The sequence below is a fragment of the Cydia pomonella genome, chromosome 21 (assembly GCF_033807575.1).
Source record: "Cydia pomonella isolate Wapato2018A chromosome 21, ilCydPomo1, whole genome shotgun sequence".
Classification (NCBI taxonomy): Eukaryota; Metazoa; Arthropoda; class Insecta; order Lepidoptera; family Tortricidae; genus Cydia; species Cydia pomonella.
This window is the reverse complement of record NC_084723.1, coordinates 6,695,977-6,712,886: the sequence shown is the minus strand read 5'-3', so window position 1 is coordinate 6,712,886 and position 16,910 is coordinate 6,695,977. Positions and strand designations below refer to the sequence as shown.

The window sequence follows — 16,910 nt, the reverse complement described above, 5'->3', positions numbered from 1 at the left end:
TTCAAATACTTCTAAAATTATAATTTATCTATAAAAAATTCTAATAAGATTATTCGTATTATTAAAGCGTAATATTAAAAATTGCCACAGATATTAAAAGAATGGATACACTTGTGGCAACAGCGCCGTCAGCATACGGGTCCGGGTTGTACTCATAGTCTATCACACGACTATTGATGATCTCCTTGTACACGAGCGCTGATTTCCGTGGCGTTCTGGTCCGCTTTACGTCTTCCATGTCGACTTGGTAAAGACCAAATTTTAGTCTAAATGAAAAAAAAGTAAATAATATAGAGCCCATGCTATTATAAACGTCATATTTTCATGGGAAATCTCTGCAATTCCTGTGCAGAGAAAGCTTGACCCGACTACTCTAACAATCGTTAGTGAAACTCAAAAATTGTCTATTGTTTACGTATTCTCGCTTGATAAAATCCAAGTTAAATCCGATTTTCAAATGTGACTTGCTACTGTTAGCGTGTTACAATGCATCGTAAGAGTCCCCGGCAAGCTCGGCCGAATTTCACCTTCCCATACAAACGCAGTTTCGATCTCATTTTAAAACTACGTGTTGGATTGTACTTAATGAAACTTTGCACATATAATGAGGTATATCTACTCGTAGTCCTGTAATTAGTTTAAACTAATAGTTATACCTTATCCTATTGTAAGTACCAAGTTTCCGAGCAATCTAGCTAGTCTTTTTAAAATATGAGCGTAACTTCGTTTATATGGAAAGCCGAGCTTGATGGAGACCCTTAAATAGTTATAGAATTGGATTTTTTTAAAGAGGTGAAAAAAGCGTTTGAACCATTGAAATCGTATCATATTACACAAACTATGTAAGTGATCCGCTTTATTGCACGTGAGACGTGAGTCTATTACTTACGTATAACCCATCGTCCACTCGAAGTTGTCAAGCAAACTCCAAGCAAAGTATCCACGGACATCAACACCTGAAAAAAAATACAGTCGAGTTCATAAATACGTATAGGTATATTTATTCACATTAATCCCGTTTATAAACTCGTACCATCTCTGAGTAATCGGGGAACTATAGGTACATAAAGAGCGCGAGAAAAAAACCAAAATATCGTCGAATTAAGAACCATCTTGAAAAATTGATTGTCGAAATATGAAACAGGTATATTTATAAAATATGTATCGAAATGACAGACAGAAATTCGGGGTCTTTTCATTCCTGTCAAAACGAATGTCTACGCAAATTCTAAGCATTAGGTTGCCGAACAGTACCCCTAGTGTAAATAAATTCGATTTCCAAACGTGACGTACGCGTTTGCATTTAGTCTCATTTTGTATTGGATTTCGAAAGAGCGCGCCAAGCGGGACGTTTTGGAACCTCAAAATCCTATACAAAATGAGACTTAACGCAAACGCGTTCGTCACGTTATGATTTCGATCAAAGTTACACTAGGGGTACGGACCCTGTCTTTGGCGAACCGTGACAGAATGCCGGAACAACGCTAGGAAACATACCTTCATCTAACGCATCCAAAACAGAATTCAATTATCTAGTTCCTGTGGTATTGGACCCTGCCATAATTCCAAACTGGCCCTGACCTGGAAGTTGCCCGGAGAAGGTAAACATGGTCATCCTAAATTTACTTGGCGCCGTTCCGTGGAGCAAGAGTTGATTGTATTGGAGATGGCTTAGGAGAAGGTTACCCAAGCTGCCCTGGACCGGAGTCAGTGGAAGAATATGGTTCGAGCCCTACACCCCAGCAGGGGGTAACAGGATGGAAAGAAGAAGATCATCATTAAGGTTAGAGGTACTGGGTATTGGTGAACCGTGACAAAATATCGGAAAGACGCTAGAAGCTCAGAAAGATGGCATACCTTCATCTAACGCATCCAATACAGAATTCAAGTAGTTCCTGTGGTATTGAACTCTGCCATCATCATTAAGATCCGAGCCTACTGTCGAAAAACCGGTTTCCGTTATATATATAGGAGAATTGTTGTAGATGTTTTTAATGTAGACTAATAGGTTATATAGACCCGGTGCGTGTTCCTGAAACATGACCAATTTTGATTAATGACAGCAGTAATAAAATGAGTGGCCGTTCTAATCGCGACAGTAAAGGCTGAATCGTGCTAGAACGGTCCAGGTTCGGACAGAGAAGTCCGACACTTCTTTTTCTATAGTCAGACTTTGTCGGCCGCCACGGCCCGCACCCCGGTGTCCTCAGTCATTCTTAAAGTTATGAATTGACCCTTATATATGAAGCTTAGCTAAAGGTACCTATAAATTGAGCTGTAGGTCTTAGCTACATATACAGGTGTCCAGCGGCAGATTTCCGACTACAAATTCAAATAATTTTAGAACGTGTAGTGCAAAGGAGACTACTTTTTAGGGTTCCGTAGCCAAATGGCAAAAAACGGAACCCTTATAGATTCGTCATGTCCGTCTGTCTGTCCGATTCTGTCACAGCCACTTTTTTCCGAAACTATAAGAGCTGTACTGTTCAAACTTAGTAAGTGGATGTATTCTATGAACCGCATTAAGATTTTCACACAAAAATAGAAAAAAAACAATAAATTTTGGGGGTTCCCCATACTTAGAACTGAAACTCAAAAAATCTTTTTTCATCAAACCCATACGTGTGGGGTATCTATGGATAGGTCTTCAAAAATGATATTGAGGTTTCTAATATCATTTTTTTCTAAAATGAATAGTTTGCGCGAGAGACACTTCCAAAGTGGTAAAATGTGTCCCCCCCCCCCCCCCGTAACTTCTAAAATAACAGAATGAAAAATCTAAAAAAAATATATGATATACATTGCCATGTAAACTTCCAGCGAAAATTGGTTTGAACGAGATCTAGTAAGTAGTTTTTTTTTAATACGTCATGAAATTAAAAAAAAATTTTTTTTTCATCATACCCATACGTGTGGGGTATCTATGGATAGGTCTTCAAAAATGATATTAAGGTTTCAAATATCATTTTTTTCTAAACTGAATAGTTTGCGCGAGAGAACCTTCCAAAGTGAAAAAAAGTGTGTCCCCCCCCCCCCTGTAACTTCTAAAATAACAGAATGAAAAATCTAAAAAAAATATATGATATACATTACCATGCAAACTTCCACTGAAAATTGGTTTGAACGAGATCTAGTGAGTAGTTTTTTTTTTAATACTTCATAAAATTTAAAAAAAAATTTTTTCATCAAACATATACGTGTGGGGATAGGTCTTCAAAAATGATATTTAGGTTCCTACTATCATTTTTTTCTAAACTGAATAGTTTGCGCGAGAGACACTTCCGAAGTGGTAAAATGTGTGTCCAAAGTGGTAAAATGTTGAACAAGATCTAGAAGATTTTTTTTTAATACGTCTTAAATTGTACGGAACCCTTCATGCGCGAGTCCGACTCGCACTTGGCCGCTTTTTGACCAGTTATTTATCAAAGTCGATCTTCTCATTATTCAGTGTAGCACAAATACGTATTCGTTTATTATCTGTCACTTTTAATGACCAACTTTGAGTATCAACGTCAACATTAGACGAGAAAGTCCCTACTATTATTTATTGTGTAGTTAAATTGACTTACCCTCGTCCAAGGACTGGCACTAGGGGGCCACGACTCATCCATATGAGTGCCCAAGAACGCATCATTATCATTCGAAGGTATTTCATAAGCGCCTTCCAATGAACTGTTCCGATACACATATCTACTAGTGTAGCTATTAAGTGCCATAAAATCAGAGCTTCCTCGGATCAGATCGATCTGTTCTTGGGTGAAGGGGCGAAGACGAGAAGTTGACAGACCTTCTGCAGTGCTGGCTGCTTGGACACGGTCTATCAGTCTTTGCGGATAGTTACCAGTTTTGGAGAAAATGGGATCAGAGAATTGGCGAAGCTGAAAGAAATAAGTTGTCAGAAAAAGGGAAACAAATCGTCTGTGGGGATTTTTATTTTAACTTTAACCAATTTAAAGCTCGACTTAAAAAAGTTATGTGTAAGTCACATCTGTCACTTTAGTGACGATTTACGACGTTAAGTGAAAACACCATAGTATACATACAAAACATACACTACCTACAATTGAAATTCGGCTATGTAGACATAGTAGGTAGTTTACTCGTAGAACATTATGATTAAATTTGACTAGAAGCATAAAAATATCACTTTTGCCCAAAAACGCACATCCGCTTTTGATGATTTCAAAAGATAATTGACAAAAAGGTAAATTTATTCCATGTCCCGTGTGTACGATACGATACATGTTTATAGTCTTTGTTAATTAGTGAATAAATATATTATTTTTACATGAAATGCAAAGTAGTCCTCAGTAGCTTCAAGATCATCTAGCAAATCGGAAGCTGGGTACGCCCAATCTGAGCTTATCACTATTGCAACTTGTCCATTCTGTGTGCTCCTAAATTCTTCGTTGTAGATCTGATATGCCCTGGCATGCGCCAGAAGAATATTCCTTCCGCACTCGTAGAAGAAGATTCCAGGGGACTTGAGGCGAGGAGCATGGATGCCGGTGCCATAGCCAAAGAGGCAATGGATGTAAGGTTCGTTTATAGTCAGCCAATGCTTGACACGATCTCCGAAATTCTGATAAAGGACTCTGGCGTAATCACCAAACCAATCAATAATTTCCTCATTTAACCATCCTCCTTGCTCGTTCAGGTGTTGAGGGAGATCCCAGTGGTACATGGTCACGAAGGGAGTGATCCCATTTGTAAGGAGCTCGTTGATCAAGTCATTATAATAAGCGATTCCTCTCGGTTCCACGTAGTCCCCTCGACCATAGGGCAGGATTCGTGGCCACGATATTGATAATCTATAAAGATAAACATTATTGTTTTTTTTAGCCTATTTGTCCCACTGCTGGGCAAAAGGCCTCCCTCCTATTCTTCCACGTATTCCTATCCCCTGGAGTCTCCCACCAGTCTTTGTCCAAGGCGTCAGGCTCATCCCGCCATCTCCGAAGAGGTCTACCGTGACGCCTTACAATTTGTGGAACCCAAGAGGTGGCTGTTTTGGCCCACAGAGCATCCAGCATAAGGCAGACGTGTCTTGTTTAATTTAAGCTTGGTAAGTAAGTTTCAACTACATCAGTGATTCGCGTTTAAGAGCGCTGTATTGTATTTTAATGCGATCGGTTAATATCACGCTCAAAATACTACGTTCCATGGCCCACTGACAAACCCTGAGTTTAGATACATAAGGCTAGGGAGAATACACACGTCCACGAGTTTTCTCTTTAGCGATATAGAAAGGTTTCCCTTCATGTGCTCCTTGATGGACCAAAAGCTCTTATTATTAGAGTCTATTAAAACATTATTCATAAGTCAAGACTGAATTTAGAGAACTCTCGAAAACCTCTAGGAGTCCACTGATTACAAGTTCGCCGGATGATATCGGCATGTCAGTTATTCGCAAAAGTGGCCTTACTTAAGTGGCCCACTGAATACTTCAAGTGCTGACCACTTAAGTGGCATGTTGAAGTATTCAAGCAAGTTTTCTTACCTGTAATATTTGGAACCTAATTCCTTCAGCATCTGAACATCTCTTCTGTAGTTATGGTAAGAGTTAGCCGCAATATCTCCAGTGCTGCTATTTGCGATATGATTAGGATCAGTTCTAACTAGGTGGTCCCACATTGACCAACCTTTGCCTGAAGAAAGTAATTAATTAAGTAGGTCAAATAGGAGTATATTCTAATACTCGTACCATTCATGATTGCATTTAAATAAAGTTATTCATCCCTTCAAGTGGCGCTCAACCAGTGAGTGGTCGGATCGAAAAGCAGTAAACTGATGGCCCACCAGCGAGTAGTTAATGAGGTCTTGTCGTATTTAGAGTTTAATTTGATCGCTTTTAAGAATAGTTCCCCTCTTCCTTCTATCGCCTGAAATTAGGTATCGAGTTAGACAAGGATACTCGTAAGAAACACAAAAACACTTGGTACTACCAAGTACCAAGTGTTTTTGTGTTTCTTACGAGTATCCTTGTCTAAATCCTGTCTGAGTCTGAATGTCCTTGTCTTTATAAAAAAAATATTTTCAATAAAAGAAATATTAGAAATATTTTGACACGAAACCGGTTAGGAATAAAAATTTCATGAATTTAACCGGTTTATCATTGCAATAAGGCAAAAAACTATTATTTAACTGTACAGCGAATAAAAAAACAACAGAAAAATGTTGGGTTACAAGTGAAGTTAAAGTGACGTCACAAAATTTGTGACTCCCCCTCCCCTTTTCACAACAAGTCACATTTTCTTGACCCCTCCCACTCCCTAAACGTGTGACTTAATTAATTAATGACCCCTGAACAATATGTTTTACTTTTCGGGGTCGATAAATAGATAATGACGGATTTAACTTTCGAACCAGCGATATACGGTGAATTGTCACTGTCAGGATCTCAGGATACAATTGCAGCGTGGTGGTGAAACAGAGGCCAAAAGTTTTCGTGTATGTGGCAAATGGTTGCCACGGGCCTAGCCAAAATGACAATTGTTGATAGAAAAGTGTGTAAAAATAATATATGGAAATAGTCACGTGATTTTTCGGAGCTTCTGCCGTCCCAATATATTTTTTCTTCTATACTTGTATAGTGCGTGTCATCCACGATGACGCGCAGATTTGTCAAATCTAACCTTTAATAACATGACATTACGATTCAAGGTACACGTCGTCGTGAATGATACGATCTATACGTATGATACACTTACCATCAACATCCCAAGCGCCTTCTGTCTGATAAGCAGCTGTAGATGCTCCAAAACCAAAGTCAGGGGGGAACCTTCTCGCTACTGATTTTCTTTTGCTTCTCACAGTGCACATTGCACTGGACACCAGAAGTACGCTAAAAAAGTTAATACTTAATAGTAGATTAACCCTTTAAGTGGCGGCCCTCCATTCGCGGGTCGATGCGAAAACCAGTAAACTGTCAGCCACCAAAGAGTGGTTACTGAGGTATTTCCGTATTTAGCTGCCACTTAATCACTTTTCACGTATACGCTGCCCTGCCGCCACTTGAAAGTTAAACAACAAGGATATAAAGCAATTTATCGGGGTTAGAGTAGGCGAGGACCGGAATGGGCATTTATGCTAAAGTTACATACAATAGGTACTCTGCTTCTTAGTAAGGTACGGAACTCTAAAAATCGATCCAATTACAAATCAGACGTTAGTTTGCGGAGGTAATAATATTATATTGTATGTAGTAATGTATATTAAACTTCATATAAAAATGCAATCATCCACTAGTAAGTATAATGTTAAAACATACTCAGCAATGCCAAATTAAGAACCAACTTAATCTAATTCTTTATACTTATCCGATTAGTTCATTTTTAGGGTTCCGTAGTCAACTAGGAACCCTTATAGTTTCGCCATGTCCGTCTGTCTGTCTGTCTGTCTGTCTGTCCGAGGCTTTGCTCCGTGGTCGTTCGTACTAGAAAGCTGAAATTCGGCATGGATATATACATCAATAAAGCCGACAAAGTCGTACAATAAAATCTAAAAATTTAATTTTTTTGAGGGTACCTCCCCTACACGTAAAGTGGGGGTGAATTTTTTTTTCTGATTCAACCCTACAGTGTGGGGTATCGTTGGAAAGGGCTTTCAAAACTAATAGGGGTCTTCAACAAAGATTTTTTGATAAAGTGAATATATTCGGAGATAATCGCTCCGAAAGAAAAAAAAAATTGTGTCCCCCCCTCTAACTTTTGAACCATAGGTCCAAAAAATATGAAAAAAAAATCGTGGAAGTAGAGCTTAAGAAATACTTAAAATGAAAACTATAGCGGATATGATCAGTTTAGCTGTTTTTGAGTTATCGCAAAAAGTTTCCCCTTCATAGTAAAAAGACTTTAATTAGGTACTGATTATGCAAATTTGCCTATTTGTTTAACTCGCGTTTCATCCCTTGGTTAACAATTTACTATACTTTAAGCTCCAGTTTAGCTTATTGTGACGGAAGAGTAACTACGAAACCCTACACTGAGCATGGCCCGACATGCTCTTGGCCGGTTTTTTTGTATTTTTAGTTTTATAATTTATCTATCCACTTAAACCTTTTTCAAATAGTGCTAATAAAATCTGAGTCATTCAGAGTCAAACCAAGCTAACTTTGCAGTGAGTTTGATAACCTAGACGGGGCACGCGTTATTTTAAACTTGAAACTCTTCTATGAAATTATGATGTTTACTTAACACTTGCACCATCTGGACTATCAAAATCGCTGCCAAATTATCTTGGTCTAACTATTAATTCTGGTTCACTTATTAACTGTTGTTTCATCGATCTCTATACAGTAACAAAATTAATTCCAGTCTTTAAAAGAGCAAATAAACATATTGATTAAATCTTACCTTAATGACATTTTATTTATTTAGTAAAGATATTTATTCTAAAACTTATTAAATAAAAAAATACAATCATTAAAATACTTAAGGACTAACAAATAAACTTAACTATAAATAAAACTAAACCTAAACTAAACTAGTCAAACAACCCACCCCGCGTCGCTCCCAACGCAAAGGTGCCCATCACGCTTGCTGCGTTTCCGCGTTGAACCGCGATGGACAACCTTTGCGCTAGGAACGACCCGGAGCGGGGGTCGAGACCCCTTTCCTGCAAGCGCCGCCCCAGTTCCCCAAGAAAAGATTTCGCCTCCGCGCACCAGCACCCTGACGTCTCCACGGCAAGGGGAACAGACAAGTAGCTTGCCAGCCCCGAGTACTTGTCCCTCTTTAGGGACGCCGCCTGCTCAGCAGCAGCTCCCGCCGATCGCACGGTGCGGCCAAGGTGCGTGGCGGCGAACGTACTGACGCAGGTGGCATCCCACAAAAGGCACTTACCCCTCTCCCACGGCACCAGGGTCAAACCATCCGGTCTTTTACCATCCGACCGACTCAGGCCCGGCGGCTCCAGCACACACGGGACATTGGCTGACACCAGTGCCCTTCGAATAATATCGTTTAACGCGTGGTGCCGTGGGAACCTCCCCGCGCAGCGGCGACAGCTCAAGGCATGGTGCCCGTAGCTCTCCACCATAGACCCGCAGATGCATAGATGTGGTTCACAAACATCGCAGCCCAGGCGAAGAGCAACGGCCACCCGCAACGAGTCGTTGTCGAGCAGGGTGCCAAAGTTAGGGGAGGGGAGGGCGTGTAGCCAAGCCCCCGATTCCGGCACCGAAGCAGCGTTTAACCTGGCTCTATCAGCACCAGAGGCGTTATTTAAAAAACTGGCAAATAGACGCTTAATGCCGACTTCGTCCCACAACCGCTGAAGGAATGGCCTTTCAGGCACGGGCGCACCCGGATTGAGAGCCTCCCAGGCCGACAACGCATCAGAAGCGAAAGGTATTATAGCCTTGTCACCATCACAGGATAAAATCTTAGTAACAAGGTCCACTACCCCCGCTGCCGATGCCAGGAAGGCCGGAAGAGACACATCTCGCACACGCCGTATACCCAGACCGCCACTACGTATAGGCAATGAAGCCAAGTCCCATTGGTCCGAATCTAAAGCGACATTAAGCACACACTCAGCATATTCCTTCACCACAAGGTCGAACGAGTCAATGTGGCCGGGGTGCAGCCAGGCAGGCACAGTACGCAAAAAGTACGTCACCTTGGGAACAGCAAAGCAGGACCTCAAGCGCCACATGAGCTGAGAGCTTTTTTAACCTCTCACCAGCGGACCTAAGAAGCTGCTCTCTCCCCCTGGTGGCTTCAGGTATAGCTGCGGGGAAAATTGGAGATCCCAAAAGATTAAAATTTTGGGTAGACAACTCCTTGAGACCAGGGAGTAAGGTACCAAACGAAGAGAAGGAAGGTTGAGAATTGGCGCTACAGGGAAAAAACTCACATTTACTGGAGTTAACCTCGAGTCCCAACTCCCGAAAAATTGGAAGGAGCGCAAGCAGATCCTGTTCAACTTCCTCTGGCCTACCCCCTAGAGTGCCGTCATCGAGGTACCAGACATTCAACGGTGACCGAGATCTAGATACTGCTTTTTGTATAGGCTGAAGATTAGGGGGCCAAGCGGGTCACCCTGCTGAGCACCGACCTGAGATGAAATGGGTGAACCATTATATAATAGCTTTGAAGGCGACGAATAAGCCTGATATAAAAAAGGGTAGAGAGCTGGAACCTTCTCCAGAACCTCTGTTAGAAGAGTGTCGCGTTCTAAAGAGTTGAAAGCATTCTTTATGTCCAGCTTGATGATAATGCAATCCGCATTGTTTGGGTCGAGGGCGAAGGCTCGGACGGCGTGGATGGCAGCCTCACAACCCAGTTTGGTGCCAAAGCCCAGCTGGCATGGTTGCAAATAGGACGCCATTTCATGTCGCACGGCATAGCAACCAAGCTTGGCAGACAAACGGCGGAAGACGCTGCCAACGGCGATAGGCCTTAAACCACCGTCCTTTTTCGACAGCGCGCACAAAGACGCGCCGTATATATAAGGGCAGACCAAGGGGTTTAACTGACCACTAAGGAGGAAATTACACAGTCTGGTCAAGCACTCTAGCAACCGAAGCCCATTCTCGCCAGCAGAACCTGAAACAAGCTCCTTTAAATGTGATGGACGAATACCATCCAAACCTGCCACAGAAACACTGTTAAAGGAGCCTAGAGCCCGTGCAACCTCCTCCGGCCTGACAGTGAGCACAGGGCAGGATCTGTCTGGTTCCGGTGGTAACAACAACGGCCGGGATGGGGCAGGGTGCTTTAACTGCAAGTTGGCAAGGGTTTCAGGACTCGACGGTGCCACAGCATCATCCGACATCAACACCGTGACTGCACCCCTGAGATCGCCCTCGAAAACTTTAGACTCGATAGTTCTGAGGACCGAGTGCGGCCTCGAGGACACAGACTCAGCTTCGACAAACAATGTGTCAATGACCCCCACCGATTCAAGTTGCCTGGACCAGCTGCTTCTGGCGCTTTCAATGCGGAATAGGCAAAGGATAGCAACGCGAACCACTCCGACGTACCATTGGCATCGATGCATCTATCGATCACATCGCACAATCTACCCGCCGCAAGATTCCGCGCTCCTTTAGGGACGTGACGCAACACCCGCACTGACTTTCTAAAAGTAGCCAGGTCATCCAAACCCGGAGTACTACCACTGTCGTCCAAAAGAACCCGCTGCTGACGCTGCTGCGCTGGAACCGAGGGTGAGGGGGAAAGCGTCGCTCGGGGAACATCTTTGTGTATGTGCCCGATATGTACTTTCAGACCATGGGCGGTAAAGGTGCGCGGAGAATTAGGACAACGGGGACACCGCGAACGGGCGGGAGCCTGCATCTTAGTAACCTTTATTACAAAAACAGTTCACAGTAAAAAAAAAAACGAAAAGAGCATTATACCAACAAAATAATAATAAAAATGCAAACCAAAGTCTAGGAAAAACGAGAACATATATATATCCTTAAAATGAAACTTGTGTAAAAATATTTAGAACACAAATATAAGTATACAGTGTATATGGAAAGTATTCAAATCCCTAAGTCCAATAAAAATAATATTTACAATAATAAAAAAAAATACAATTAAAATGTCTTAGTTGAAAATTTAAATCGGTTACAATGTCAAGTTACTTATATAATTACACATCTAAATAATTACGCCTACAACATTTAAATAAAAATAAAGAAATCTGTTGAAACCGTTTACAACAAATTAGGTATTAAAAAAAATGACAAATAAATTAAAATGTGTATTCAACCAAATATAAGAACTGCATCCAAATGTCAAATCGAATTCATGATCATAAAAATAACTTAATTTTACAATAACAGGGTTGTCACAAGATTAAATAGAAAAAAAAATATACAAGCCCTGAAAATAAAATAAATTGGTATATATATAAACTAAAACATACTAAACACCTATGTACTAAAAAAACTACGCTAATATCTAAGTCAAGTCAAATAAAATTTAAAAAAAACCGGCCAAGAGCATGTCGGGCCACGCTCAGTGTAGGGTTCCGTAGTTACTCTTCCGTCACAATAAGCTAAACTGGAGCTTAAAGTATAGTAAATTGTTAACCAAGGGATGAAACGGTACCTTTCACCCTAGTTAAACAAATAGGCTTTGCATAATCAGTACCTAATTAAAGTAAGTCTTTTTACTATGAAGGGAAAACTTTTTGCGATAACTCAAAAACAGCTAAACTGATCATGTCCGCTATAGTTTTCATTTAATGTCTTTCTTAAGCTCTACTTCCACGATTTTTTTCATATTTTTTGGACCTATGGTTCAAAAGTTAGAGGGGGGGGGACACATTTTTTTTTTTCTTTCGGAGCGATTATCTCCGAATATATTCACTTTATCAAAAAATGTTTCTTGAAAACCCCTATTAGTTTTGAAAGACCTTTCCAACGATACCCCACACTCTAGGGTTGAAGCGAAAAAAAAAATTCACCCCCACTTTACGTGTAGGGGAGGTACCCTAAAAAAAATTAAATTTTTAGATTTTTTCGTACGACTTTGTCGGGTTTATTGATTTATATATCCATGCCAAATTTCAGCTTTCTAGCACTAACGACCACGGAGCAAAGCCTCGGACAGACAGACAGACAGACAGACAGACAGACAGACAGACAGACAGACAGACAGACAGACAGACGGACATGGCGAAACTATAAAGGTTCCGTTTTATGCCATTTGGCTACGGAACCCTAAAAAAGGGTCTACTGACTTCTCCAAGATTGGAACCCGGAACACACAGTATGCATGCCGCTCTAGTCCCTCCACTATACCACTGCGCCAAACACATTGCGAGGATGGGGAATAACGTCAACCGAACGGTCAAATGTACGCATGACTATCGGTACGGTAGCTGTTGGAATGCACAAGGCGGCAAGCCACCCTCCAGATAAAAAATAAATAAAGATGATAGAACTGCACTCCAATAATATCACTGATCCGCTTAATCACTGTCGCTTGTCGCCCATATATCGCTGCCGCTCCGCGTTGTGCAATGCAATTCCAGGCCAAAGTTGTGATTAGTGTGTTATATTCCCAGCTAGGTTGTGTAGTGAATGTGTAAGTGAAAGGTGAAGCGTTGTCACGCAAAAACAGTTCTACGACCTAGCGACCGAGAATTTGTAGGACTCCCACAGGTTCGTACCACTCAAACCACAAAACTATCACTTTATAGGCACACAGATTTTCGATTCGGTTAATAAAACAGCAGCAAATTTACGGAGGAGGTGCTATCGCGACGGCCATCCTTACCATTACCTTAAAATAAACACTAAACCGGCCTGCATCTTCGAGACGTCTTCGCACAAAACATTTTCGCGCCTTTAAACAAATGCATCGTATTATCCTATTATCTCGGAAACGTTCGTATTTGTTATGCTACTTCAGTCAACCTCAGTATCTAATACTCTTTGTACTGAGACTGACCGCCCAATTCGAACACTGACAGCTGGACACTTTTGCAACAGTTCTACCATAAGAGATGCCACTCCTCTTAATCCACACTCCATACTCGTAGGTAACGAATTTCACTCTTGATTCTACATGAAGTTAGCTTCGAGTCCTTTGACGTCACTACATGGCCGACAGCATTCCGAGTTCAAAATTTAAAAATATACCCGATACCCGATACAGAAAATAAATGATATGAGTATATGGCGCTGAGCGGTTTGGGCTAGAGCTAGAGACTAAAGATGATACAAAATTATGAATTATTATATATAGACAGCTCTCAGATCCAGAGGCCGTGATTTCAAGTCTCACCCAAGACAGTAATTTTCCCACTTTTAAATTAATCGTTCGCAGACGTTTCTGCTTATTAAAAATAATTTAAACAGCTCTTGTACTTATACGTAATTATAATGAATATAACATTCGCCTTTGTTTTATGTTAGCCTGTTTATGTGCAATAAAGATTCCACCGCATACTGCATAGCTGCGTCCCTTAGACTGGCCTACGCTGGGCCATCGTGTAGAGGAGCCCTCAAAAATCGATGAACACCGCGGGGAGCCCCTAAACTTGATATGTTATCGCCCAGTGACCATCCGTCACACTTACTACGTAGACGTATGTATCGAGCCCTGAGCTAAGATGATATGAGCTCAAAATATAAATACCTATATAATGCAACTAGGGAACAAATCAAATTATTTTATGAAATATTTTTTGATTTGTTTTCTTTTTTTTTAAGTAGTTACACTACTATATTAACTGAAATAAATAAGCAGTAAGCACAGTTGCCTTTTAGAGTTGGTCAAAGGCGCCTAGCCTTTCAAGGATAGCATACACTAGAGAATTTGAGACGGGTAGCGCCGTGGCTGGGTGGTCTAGTGGTCAGGACGTTGGCCGCACCTCGGCCACCGGTGGACTTCGTCAATTTTTCTTTAGTGTTTGATACCTATTTCAGTTTATAACCTATAAGTATAATGTGTACAAAAATCCCACCGTAAAAAATTATAAAACTGCAATTTGATATTGTTTATCCCTAACGCATATAGGTAACTTATCTTTCGTCGTTTGTAAGTTTACATGTAATACATCGTCCACGCAAAATAGGTCATTCAACGCGATTAAACGCTTCGGTCTGCGCGAGACTGCCAAGAAGAGTGATGTCATTTTGTTCTCCATCGCCCGTGCGTCTCGCTCGCGCACATACATGTATGACAAGTACTAGCGAAATGCACGCGCGACTGACATCATGTAGATATCATTTTGATGTTACATTGTAAGTTTAAATTGGTCTTGGCCTTCGAGGCACATTGAGTGATATAAATAAAATAACCTCTGCTACCGGTCGCGGTCACGGCCACATATACTCGTAGGCACGGTACATATTTCGTACAAGTTTCCGGCCATTAAAATTTTGATAGCAACTACACCATCTACACATTCCAATTGTAGTTAGTTATTCGATCTGTTTCCGACATGATACTGATCTGTCAGTGACAAAAGTGACATTTCTTCAACCAAAAGCGTCACTTTTGACACTGACAAATCAATATCATATCGGAAACAGATCGAATAACTAAAATTCGAATAAGCCAGATACCTAATCATTTGTAGGTGTTTTTAAAGGCAAATATAGCTCTGTATCTCGTTTGTTTTTGTTTAAATAGTTTTTATAATTGGTACCTACTAAGTAATAAAAAGACGCAGAAAGGAATAAAAACATAGGTAAGTACCTATGGAAAACGATACCTATCTAACCTAACTTAAATATTATATTATACTTAAATTATAAAATTACTTTGGTGTACACCCATTACCTTCTTTTACTTGCGCAGTTGGGTAAATTATTCAAAAGTGACAACCCTAAGCCGTTTTTGGTGGTGGACAATGTTGTCATTCATAGTAATATAATATGTCTGTAAATTACCGGTTATTTATTTATTTATTTTTGTGACTGACTAACTTATAGATCAAAAACCTAACCCACTTCCAGATTACCTAGAAACTTGAAATTTGGCATTGAGGTAGACTTTTAAGTGTATATAGAGGAAAAAATCTGAAAACTGAAAATTATTCATAATTAGATGAAAAACGATCCTATATTGATAATTATTAGATTAATTTAGACTTATAGATCAAAAACCTAACCCACTTCCAGATGACCAAGAAACTTGATACTTGGCATCAAGGTAGACTATTAGGTGTACTTACATAGGAGAAAAAATCTGAAAACTGAAAATAATTTGATAATTCGATGGCAAAAATCATATATAATCATTAGATTTATTAAGTCTTATGGATCAAAAACCTAACCCACTTCCAGATGACCTAAAAACTTGATATTTGACACCAAGGTGGGCTATTAGGTGTACATAGAAGAAACAATCTGAAAACTGAAAATTAATGAAAATTCGATTGAAAAAAAAACATATATTGATAAGCAATTAAGACTAGATCAAAAACCCAACCCACTTCTAGATGACCTAGAGACTTGGTATTTGGCATTTAGGCATTTGGCAAGGTAGATTACAAAGGAAAAAATCTGTAAACTGAAAAGTTTTGACAATTAACCGCGCGTGGGTCCCCTTTTCAGCTTAGGCAAAACTACATTCATGATTAATAGTATAGTCATTTCTGTACAAAACTAGCCAAGTCAAATCCTTTATAATTACAGGATTTTCTACAAAGCATAGAACTTGGCACCCATATAGATCTCAATTATTTTGCCGGCGAGTCAACAACGACACATACTCTTAATATTGAACTTGGCTCTCATTCACATTTATGTTTTTTTCTGGAATATCATTAACATTAATTCTAAGAAGAAACACGAAAATGCGAAGGAGATCGAAATACGAGTACAACACAATTACACTACATACCGTCAAAACTTTTATGTTTTTTAAGTTTAAACCTCAATAGAAATAATCTATGCTTCATGGTTTATAACAACTGAAACCCTGAACTATTTGTCAAAGGGTTCTCATTTTTATTTTTTATTTAGGAATAAACAGTCTCGTATTGTTACATTAGACACAATAGTAATTATTAATATTGTAGACCTACACTTTCCTTAAGTAATTAAATTATGTAAGCCTATTATCGATATGAATCGTTAATAACATAAAAGGTGTGTTAATAAAACAATCCCAGAATACCTACTTGCAGTTATGTTATAACAATATTATTATGGCTGTATACATTTTAAAGACAATACAATCGTTTGAAGTTAAATAGGTAGTGTTTCATGGAAAATATCTACTTATATGTTATTTTTTTTTTCATAGAGCCTGCACGATCTCCGAATGAAACCGTTTTTTGGGTTCCGTACCAAAAAGGTACAAAAGGAACCTCTTATGGTGCGACTCTGTCCGTCCATCTGTCTGTTTCTCACATCGCTAAATATTTCGAAAACCACTTAAGATATCGATTTGAAATTTGGAATAGTTATGAACAACGCTCATATTGAAAGTATT

General features: G+C 39.9%; 1 protein-coding gene across 6 annotated transcripts; it reads right to left on the bottom strand.

Annotated features, from left to right (window-relative positions):
* Positions 1-13,424, bottom strand: LOC133529461 (myrosinase 1-like). Of its 6 annotated transcripts, XR_009801138.1 has the most exons (9): positions 13,245-13,424; positions 6,711-6,844; positions 5,501-5,648; positions 4,289-4,811; positions 3,570-3,878; positions 1,858-2,032; positions 1,498-1,581; positions 890-956; positions 210-266 (listed from the first exon to the last, which is right to left on the bottom strand). XR_009801138.1 is itself a non-coding variant. In XM_061867173.1 (8 exons), exons 1-8 carry the CDS (start codon positions 13,271-13,273, stop codon positions 62-64), a joined length of 1,590 nt encoding a protein of 529 aa, XP_061723157.1. In that variant the 5' UTR covers positions 13,274-13,424; the 3' UTR covers positions 1-61. The 6 variants fall into 6 exon arrangements, 5 of the variants coding, with proteins under 5 accessions (XP_061723157.1, XP_061723158.1, XP_061723159.1 ...); XM_061867173.1 differs by lacking the exon at positions 1,498-1,581 and having other exon boundaries at positions 1-266; XM_061867174.1 differs by lacking the exon at positions 1,498-1,581 and having other exon boundaries at positions 1-266; positions 12,700-13,418.
* Positions 13,425-16,910: the final 3,486 nt, after the last annotated feature.

Bases quoted from the DNA above. Each gene is read 5' to 3' on its own strand.
- LOC133529461 (XM_061867173.1), bottom strand. From the start codon at position 13,273: ATGCAGGCCGGTTTAGTGTTTATTTTAAG. The intron at 6,845-13,244 runs GTAATGGTAAGG...TAACTTTTTTAG, and splicing joins GGTTTAGTGTTTATTTTAAG to CGTACTTCTGGTGTCCAGTG. The intron at 2,033-3,569 runs GTAAGTCAATTT...GTCATGTTTCAG, and splicing joins GTGCCAGTCCTTGGACGAGG to GAACACGCACCGGGTCTATA.